The following is a 9705-nucleotide window of genomic DNA, read 5'->3' as shown; positions in this document are numbered from 1 at the left end:
GAGATGCTGGTTTTTCTTATTGTTCTCTTCTATGTTGGTTGGAGGAGGGAGGGAGATATGGCGAAAAAGAATTAGCCTGGTGTAAAGAATTGGCCTGATGTGCCATCAAGGGTACAATATAATTAGGCCTGTGACCCAGGCTGGGAGGCCCCAGTTGGCCACGAATTGGATCCAAACCCATGCATGTCCCAAGCCAAGAATCAGTTGGACCTCCGTTTTCCTGGTCCCATGTGCTGTCTCGGCTTAGTTTCATGAGACAGGGACCATCTTGGAAAGAAAGAAAGATAGCAAGCTCTCCCATGGGACAAAACAACAAGGTGGGCATTTAAGGAAGACCAGGGTCCAAAAATAGTTCGGGGGGCAAAATGGGGAAGCGAGGGGCAGGAGGGGAAATAGGCACGCAGATGGTTATACTCGCATCGCACGAAGCTTTTTGCAGTACTGATTTTTTAATAAAGTTTGGAAGCCATCTCCAGTGGTGGGAGCGGCAGCAGATCGCTGCCGTGCCGACTGGTCGCGTGTGTGTATGTATGCGTGTTTGTGTCACTGCGAGTCGATAAATTCCTCTCCCTTTGCAGAGCAAGAAGAGAAGAGAAGAGAAGAAAAGAGAGAAAGAAAGGGAATCAATCCAATCCATCGATGATCGATCGATCCCGCTCTTCCCTTCCCTTCGCTTCCCGCATCCCTCTACATCTCTTCTTTTTTCCTTTTCGAAGCAATAGTAGCAGGGGCTGCCGCGCAGCAGTTTGAGAAAAGAAAAGGAGAGGCAAAAGAAAGGCGAAAGAGCAGAGCCTGAGGCCCAATTATTTCGATCCCTCCCCATCTTTTTCCTCCGAAAGCTTGATTTCCGCCTCTCAGATCTCCCTCCCTTCTCTCCCTTTTTGTCCCTCCCACCCCTTCGACCCTTTCTCCCTCGGTCGAATGGGATTCGCTCGCCCCCATCGGAATCCAAGCTTGCCTCCGATCTTCTTCTTACAAGGTTCGGTCTTAACTTCTTTCTCTCTTTCTCTCTCTCTCTGTATATATATATATATATATATATATATATATATATGAACTCGGGTGTTTTTCTTGATCGTTATATAGTTTTTGCTGGTCACAGGCGTACGGGTAGGATGATGGGAATCCGGTTTGAGTGAGGATTTTTGATCCATGAGAGGGGTTGAGGGATGATGACGACGACGACGATGATGCTGAGGAGAGGAGGAGATTTGAACCTGAACAGCTCGGTACAGGCGTACGGGGATTCGATAAAGGAGGGATTGAAGCAGGCAATGCTTCAGCATGAAGTCATCTTTAGGAATCAGGTTCGGAGATTTCTTCTTTCTTTTTCTGGGAAAAAAAGAAAAAGGTTGTTTGGAATTTCATGAATAGATCCCCTTTCCGATTTCCTTCTTTTCCGATTCGATAATGTAAGCATGGTTTTTTTTCCGGTTACGGAATTTTTTTTTGTTTAGGTCCAAGAACTGCATCGGCTGTACTGGACCCAGAAGAACTTGATGCGTGAACTCTGCCGGAAAGAATCTGGTGTATATACCCAATTTTCGCCTCCGCCTCGAAAGGGCTCGGCGGAGTGCAGCGGATCCGCGGTGGAGAAAAGAGTTTCCAATGCTCGGTCCGGATTGCCGACGGTAAGAAATTTTATTTTCGCCCGCTCTCTAAGTTCCGATTTTGGCAATGCATGGGTGAGAATTTCTAAAGGGAGAGCAATATGCAGGCGAGTTCGACGCGGGCACAGGGGAACATCAATGAACTCCATGAGAATGGGGTGAGGACTTTTGATCTTGAGCTCCCTGCGGAGGAGTTTATGAGGGATCCAGGGGAAGAGATTGGTGGTGGATGCTTGGGAGTAAAGGGTTCTGTAGGTGGTGAAAATGCCACGAATTCAGAGTGGCTGAAGGCTGATATGGGTGCCACAGTGGCTGAGGAACTCAACAGGGGGAGTTGTTCCAATGCCCGTATGGTTATCGATCTAGAAGAAGAGCCCGTAGAATTGGAGTCTAATGGGGAAGCAAATGTCATTTCCTCCTCTGGATTGGAGGCTCCGATCAATAATGCTGCAGATAAGTGTGGTTCACCACGGACCGTTTCATCTGATCGTGTCCATGCACAGAATCGTTTGCATGTGGATGGTAGTGACGGATGGGGAGGGCAGAATTCTACGTACCGTCTCGCTGGTAAACCTTTTCAGTTGCATTCGATAGTTATCTGCTAGTAAATCTATGTCTTGCACATTAAAAGCATTCCATTTTGCATTGCCAATTGGACTAAAAGCCGCGCTTCACGGAATTGCAGTTAAGGACTTCTGCTGACACTGCATTATAATCTCAAAATGTCGTTACTCATATTTCTTGGTAGTTTACAGTGGAGGATGCCATTTGGATTTTGGAACCAGAATCTATATATATCCAATATGTTCACGTAGGAGTTCTGCAGAATGACAGGCCCAATCCGTAGGTTTTAGCTTCGATATTGGGCACGTCAATTGGATGCATTTGCTGGTAGAAGGAAACTCTTTTTTTACATATTTTGAGTGGTAGAAGGAAACTTAACGGCATTAAATTGTTATTTTGTCGTTCTCTTGAGTCATCACCAATGCAGTATGTTTGCTGTGTTTCATTTTATTTAGATATTTTTTATTTGCACAATTAGTAGCGTATTGTATTTAACACAAAAAATAAAAGAAAAAACAACATGTTCAACTTCTGCGTTGATACTGCTGTGACCCACCCCCAAAGTTCTTGCAATCGTCAGTTTCTTCCATCAATATGATCTCTACACTTTCCCGCCATATTTTGTGTTCACAAGTTGTCATTCCAGCATTGAGAATTTCCCAACAATGAGAATGTTGAAATCAAGTCTCCATGAACTTTTAGCCGGCTGTTTATATTCTCTGTGATTAAAAAGAATATCTAATACCTTCAATAGAATCCAGTATGTATATTATATGAAATGCAGTAATGCATACTATTTTACCAGTTTTATTATATAACATGCTGAAGCAAACGGGGTTTTGCAGTTTGAGTTTCGATATGTGTGAGTTAACAATTATCACATGCAGACCACCAACCACTTAATAAGGTGGGGCTTACTTGTTCACTTTGTCTATAATTTGCTTAACCGATGCATGCCATGAATCCTTAATCATCATCTGTAATTATCCATTCTTATTTCTCAGTCAATATAACTGCCTAATGCTTCGATGCAATTTTGAAGCATTTCCCTTTGTTTTATTTTTTTTTTTCCCTCGAACCAATTTCTCATCACTTTGTAGTTTATTAATCTGAGACATCTGGTCATTCATCTTTCTCTTGGCACGAGAGAACATCTACTATGCTAACCCCGGGTATGCTCTCTTTATCAGACTAAATTTGGGATCGTGCAATTTATGTAACCCACTTATAGAGCTACTCATCTTTCAACCCGTTTGATGCCGGAAAATCTTATCAATGCAATAAGATTTCTGGGCGGAGCTTCTGGTTTGAAATTACCGTGGAAGATGGACGGTTCCCAAAGATTGGGCTGCTTTGGCACCAAAGGATCCTAAATTTAAGGGATAACTAATTCAGTTGTGGAGGTGATTTATCTTATCCCTATTTTTTAGGGATTAATTGCCACCCCACTTTCAGCGTATATATATATATATATATATATATATATGTGTGTGTGTGTGTGTGTGTGTGTGTATATAGGGACTGTTTGGATGCCGTTACAGTTTATACCCTGCTTATGTCTGTTTCTGGATAAGGATGAGAACTTAACCGTTTCTGCATGGGGATAACTGATAAGAATGATAAGAAGAAATTTAGGGTCTGTTTGAGAAAATCTTGGGCTCGCTAATCCCCGTAATCTAGCGATTCGGAGAAATATTTTGTGGATGGAACCTTCTCTCGAAAAATTGAAATCCTTAAGCGCTTGGAAGCCCCCTCAACCAGTTCCGTTGTTCTTTTCGCTTACCATTTTAGTACAGTAGACAGCCACCGTTCATGGATGGGGTATCTGGGCATCCAAATAGACCGTATGTCAAAGCCCATCAAAAACCTTGCTTGAAGATCTTATCACAGTGGTAAGATCTTCCAGCATCCAAACAAGACCTAAATCTCGTTGGCTTGCTGATCACAACAGTTAAATATCATATCTGTACAATCATAGAGGGAGCAGTTTCAGGCGTAGTAATGTGTCAAAGTTGCATCTGGATCTGTTCTCAGTTGGGCTTAGGGTCTAACTTTCAGCTGCCAAGCCAAACTGCAGCTTAACGAATAAATTTAAAGTTATCTTCAATTATTTATATTTTGTGATTTAACTACAATCTGAAATCAATAAATTAATGTACAACAGGTGTTCTAGAAGATTTTAGATGACATATGGAATATTTAAGAACAACAGATCTTCTATCATTTGTTTTGATTGGACCCCATGCGGGGAAAAGCTTCTGAAAGTTAAGATTCCTAACCTAATAAAATATTTGTAGATTAAATTTGGTCATGGAAATTCAACTGTTGATAAGGTAACAGAGGGGCCTGCCATGAGAAACTACTGTTTGAGTATTTGGCATAAGTATCAGAAAGTAATATGTCCTACCTCTTAACAAATTGGTTTGAAAGTTTGTCATTGATAAATATCTTTTTCTTTTTTTTGAGAAAATGTTCTGACAACTTGCTAGACGTATCTTAACCATTCAGATTGATTTTGTTTGACCCTTGAGAATGATTAATTCATAATGCTAATTCTTACCTGGTAGTGTAATCATAAACGACATTTCAATTTTTATGCCAAGTACCAAGTATGAACATTCTGGGCTGGTGTACACCGAGTGAAAAAGTGTCTAGCATATCATGTACAAATATATAAGTTTTAGAAATCAAACTATCTACTTAGTTAAGGTGGAAAGTTTTTGGTGGGTAGCAACACATTCTTAATTATAAGACTTAAGCTTATCTTGCTTTTCTCTGACCTCCACCTTTTTCATGAACTTGGTGAACAGAGTGCAATGTTTGGTATTAGAAATATTCATTTCACATGTAATTTATTGTTCAATTTATGTTAGTTAGAACTTTTAGAGTGATTGGAAGGACAAAAATTCTTCACAACCAATGGATGCAATTGAATATTGTTCAGACAATAAGTAGCTCGAATATGTTTCTAAAGCATGCAAGAAAGGACTATAACAGCTTATGATGTAACCTACATAGAATTCATGCTATACATTGTCTCATTATTAGATCATGATTTTGTCACAACATAGAACTTCATCCAAAAAGCTAGCCAGAAAGTATTTTTTGGGTTTCTTGTACCTCAAATCTATGTAGTGCATAGTCAATATATTACTAAGCACACACCTACATAGGTTCTCACATACTTTCCCTATTTTACAGTCTAAGATCTTCTCACTGTACAACCCATGGGATTCCATCAGAACTCCATATTTATGCATGCTTGAGCAAGAGCAATACTAAGATGGCTGACCCTCTAGGAAGTCCTCATGATGCACCTCTTGTATGTGAGAATCGATACAGATGTCTTTAATCCCACACAAGCTATGCACTAAGCAAATCTTGAGTACTAATATAGGGCTAAAAAACCCATGTAAGACATTTCGGCTAGCTTCCTGAGTGAGACGTTAGGTTGTTACAAATGGTATCAAAGCAGACCCGACTTATGGCTCATGCGGACCAAATGATGCTGAAGCATGAGCCTATATGGGTTGACCATAGGTTGATCATGGTGTTTATGATTGGATTTATGGTACTTGAGGTTAGATTTAAATAGTTTTGGACCCTTGGCATGATGAGAATGCTAGGACTTAAACAAAGAAGTATGTGAGGATCTATACAAGTATGTGTTTAGTCCCACCATCTCAACTGAACATTAGACAAATCTTGTGTACTTATACAAGGCCAAGGAATCTAAGCAACATCTTCCGTCTAGTCTTTTGGGTAAGATCCTACGTTGTTGCAAATTTAAAATGATCTAGCTTCTAGATTCTTATGTTTCTTATGCTCTTGCAATGTGTAGCTTCATTCCATATTTGTATTTCACATGTAGTTGCAATTTCTATATGAATAGATCTGTGATGTGCCAAAGAGAAGAAAATTGGAAAAAAAAAATGGTGCAGCTATCATGGAACAAATATCGTGGAAGTTGTGAAAGAGAAGCATAAGAAATCTTATGCATGTAATGAACAAATATGGTGTTGTCCTTGCAATTCAAGAGAAATGTTACATTTTGAATATACATATATATATATATATATGTGTGGTCATACAGGCACATGGCTGTGAAGGCAGCTGTGTGGGTGCATCTGTACATGCACATGAATGCAGGTACTGTCTGTTTGGGAAGTTTCCGCTATGTGGATGTGTTGTATGTCTATCCAGGAAGTATCAACTTGTTTTTGCAACATGGTAAATTTTTATCAAAAATTTTACATGGAATGATGACACCATTAGGCAGTGAAAAAAGAGAGGGACAAAGACCAATAATGGTATCGCATAAATAGGTGGTGGCAGGGAATTGAAGAGAGTGTGCTTGTTTTGGAGCTTTTGTGGGCCATTGATCTCACACAATGTATGACCATCTTGATAGTTGTCCGACTTTGATCAGCTCCAAGTCATGGATCTAGATCCATGTCAACTCATTTCTAAATATATCACACTAGCTCAAATTCAATTCTTATATAATTTCCCAAGTTTGGTGGACCAGAACTGACCTCTCCGTCCTTGTATGCTGTATTTAGTTAGGTAGGGTTAGTCCAATCGTGTGATAACTATAGCAATCGAACTATGGGTCCACATTTGTTTGGTTTGGGTCATATTCAGATTGGCTAGAATTTAGGTCTATCTTACCAACTTGCACTCTAGGTATCTTGCTACATATGCAAAAGTTATGACTAGGGACCATATATTTTAGACTCCCTGCTTATCCATATTCTGACATGTTGGGCCCGGATCTGCATTTAGGAATACTTTCCATGGTCTGCTCTAGATTATAAGCAAATGCATCCCAAATCAATTCTCGAGTTTGTGGCAGATGCTGTATTCATGATTTGTTGAGTAAGAAGCTAATGCATTCAATACCTGTTTTCCCTTGATCTATATTAGATCAGTGAATGTGATTTCAATTTGACCAACACTGTCTCTGATTGTTTACCATTCTACTTGCCACTGACTAAAAGTCCGAGGTATCAGAAGCAGGTGCTCTGAAGTACACCCATCATGACTTGGTTTTTGTATCTATCTTTTTGAATTTGGTATCTCCCTCTATCAAAAATAATATCGTACAACTCTGATGCACGGGGTCTTTCCCTCTAAAAGGATGCACAGGGTCTTTCCCTCTAAAAGGATGGACAGGGTCCACCATCTTTTTATTCTTACCTTCGTAATGCTGTTCCCTTTCTGTACATCATTAACTTAATTTGTGTGTAGACCCTGAAGAATTTTATTCCTTTTATGAGATCAACTGTCTCACTCGACATAGAGAAAATTAAGGCATAAGTATTTCCATCTTTTTATTCTTACCTTCATAATGCTGTTCCCTTTCTATACATCATTAACTTAATTTGTGTGTAGACCCTGAAGAATTTTATTCCTTTTATGAGATCAACTGTCTCACTCGACATAGAGAAAATTAAGGCATAAGTATTTCAATTTAATCATGTTTCAATAAACTTACACATCCTTTTATGATCTTGTTTTTGCTTTACAGATTTAAATGAATCTGTCGGTGATCCCTCTACTAAGCCATCAAACCTAAAGCAGCAAACTACTTTCTGCAACCGAGTGCACATTGACCTTAACATAGCTCAAGATAATGAATCTGTCCAAGCTTTGCCTGATACCATGCAAACATTTCCTTCTCCATCCACAAGTTCGTCAGTTGTTCACCATGGAGATGTTTGGACGGAATCAAGCAGCAGATGCCCAAAAGAATCCTCTGTGACACTTCAGCCTGATGCTCCATATTTTTGTCAAGAGAGGGAAAAGAATGTTGACTGGTTGTTGCATGGTAGTCAACATTCACATCAAGCTTCTGCAGTGGGTACTAAGTTTTCTGAGTATAATGATAATCAGTATGGGATGGATCATGAGATTCAAAGGTCCAGTGCTGAGGACCCAGCACATTGCTACCGAAACTTAGAGGAAGGTTTTTCTAGTGTTTCTATTGGAGGAATTCAGTATAGCATAAACATAACAGCCCACTCATCTATGGGCTTCCATAAACCAGGAGATGCAAAAGTAGACTTGTCATCGGTTCTGCCACATTCCGATGTACTTACTGATAGCAGAAGGCCAACTGTAATTACAGCCTGCAGCAACAACATAGAAGATAACAACTTACGTACATCAGTTGGGAGTACCAATCTGCCACCAACAGTAATCGGAGGTTCAGAAGACAAGCAAGCAAATCATGAGGGGAGTGAAGAAGATACTGTATCAAGCCATGTTGTCAGTCGAGGTGAGAAGCAACAGGATGAATGTTTTGAAGAATCTCCCTTCAGAAATAAGCCTGATCACATCACTGGAAATAGAGAATGCATTTCACAGGACAGAGGTACAGAAGGGAATGCCATTCTCTCCATTACTGCAGATTCTGGAGCAACTCAGCTGGATACCTCAGGTGCTGAAAGGCTTCCTGTCATGAAAGTCCCCATTCCTGAAGTTTCTACTAGTGTCTGCCTACCAGAAAATTCATTCGATATTAGCAAGTCAAAACCTGAAGACAACATCAAGCAGCAGACAGCTGAAGCAGTAGAAATGGACCTTATGATTGTCAAGGCAGCGGAGACACTTCTATCTATATCTTCAAAGAGTATAGCATATCCTTTGGATCAGTTTACTAGCAATGGACAGGCAGAAGTCGCGACTGGGGAAGGGAGTGATCAACCTGAGTACTCTTCTGATTCTTTTGAGGCAATTACTTTGAAGCTACACGAAATCATAGATGATGGACAGTCGATGCCTGCAAAACCTACTGAGAAGGAAGCTGGGCATGATGTTTGTGGAGTGAAGTTACGGAGGGGAAGGAGATTACGAGATTTTCAGAAAGACATCTTGCCAGGGCTTGTTTCCCTTTCGAGGCATGAGATTTGCGAAGACTTGCATACCATAGGGTATGAGCTTAGGAGGAACAGGTCGCGCAAGAGCTGTGGGGAGACATGGTTTGCTCCAGTTAGAAGCAGGCGATCAAGGCGTTATTCAGTTGGTCGGAGGCGCTAAGAGCCAAAAATTCTAGACTTGAATTTGGGAACTTGTTTTAAAAATTTTATGACTAAAAGTCTCATAGCAGAATGCTTTCTGGTTAGCCAGGAAGTAGATGAAGCTAATTCTGACAATTTTGTGAATATATATGACCTGAACTCAGTTACAAACTAGCGCATCTATAGTTAACAGGTAAGTTTTCAAATGGATGATATTTCATGTGCATCATAACAGAAAGCATGGCTGCGAACTATAGAAAGCTACAGGGTGTAGTTATAATGAGAGTGCATTATTGATTATTAATAAGTGTTTTGATGCACTGTATGTACTGTCAAAACAAAGATTTTGATATAATTATCCAGTTAAAAGAAAACAATCCTCCTTGACAAGGAGAAAAATGGTTTCAAATGTGTTTAAAGGAGCAAAAATCCTATAGGTAATGATAGGTTCATTACCACATGAGCCACGCTGTTCCATAAGAGGCACCGTGATCTCTTTGTAGGCATGT

General features: G+C 40.1%; 1 protein-coding gene across 2 annotated transcripts; it reads left to right on the top strand.

The window, feature by feature from the left end:
• The first annotated feature begins 487 nt into the window (after positions 1-487).
• LOC105043606 (uncharacterized) lies at positions 488-9402 on the top strand. 2 transcript variants are annotated; one of them, XM_010921196.4, is made up of 5 exons: positions 488-979; positions 1103-1307; positions 1458-1631; positions 1718-2177; positions 7705-9402. In XM_010921196.4, the coding sequence occupies exons 2-5, from the start codon at positions 1170-1172 to the stop codon at positions 9213-9215; spliced, it is 2283 nt and encodes a 760-aa protein (XP_010919498.1). In that variant the 5' UTR covers positions 488-979; positions 1103-1169; the 3' UTR covers positions 9216-9402. The 2 variants fall into 2 exon arrangements, with proteins under 2 accessions (XP_010919498.1, XP_073111846.1); XM_073255745.1 differs by having other exon boundaries at positions 847-979; positions 1087-1307.
• The last annotated feature ends 303 nt before the right edge of the window (positions 9403-9705 follow it).

This window comes from Elaeis guineensis, chromosome 4 (assembly GCF_000442705.2).
Source record: "Elaeis guineensis isolate ETL-2024a chromosome 4, EG11, whole genome shotgun sequence".
In the NCBI taxonomy this organism is placed as follows: domain Eukaryota; kingdom Viridiplantae; phylum Streptophyta; class Magnoliopsida; order Arecales; family Arecaceae; genus Elaeis; species Elaeis guineensis.
Note: the sequence above shows the minus strand (reverse complement) of the source record. Positions and strands in the feature narration are given on the sequence as shown.

What these genes read in the sequence shown, in the direction of transcription:
- LOC105043606 (XM_010921196.4), top strand. Translation starts at nt 1,170, where the DNA reads ATGATGACGACGACGACGATGATGCTGAGGAGAGGAGGAGATTTGAAC. An exon ending in AAGTCATCTTTAGGAATCAG is followed by an intron (nt 1,308 to 1,457) that starts GTTCGGAGATTT and finishes TTTTTTGTTTAG; the next exon opens with GTCCAAGAACTGCATCGGCT. An exon ending in CTCGGTCCGGATTGCCGACG is followed by an intron (nt 1,632 to 1,717) that starts GTAAGAAATTTT and finishes AGCAATATGCAG; the next exon opens with GCGAGTTCGACGCGGGCACA.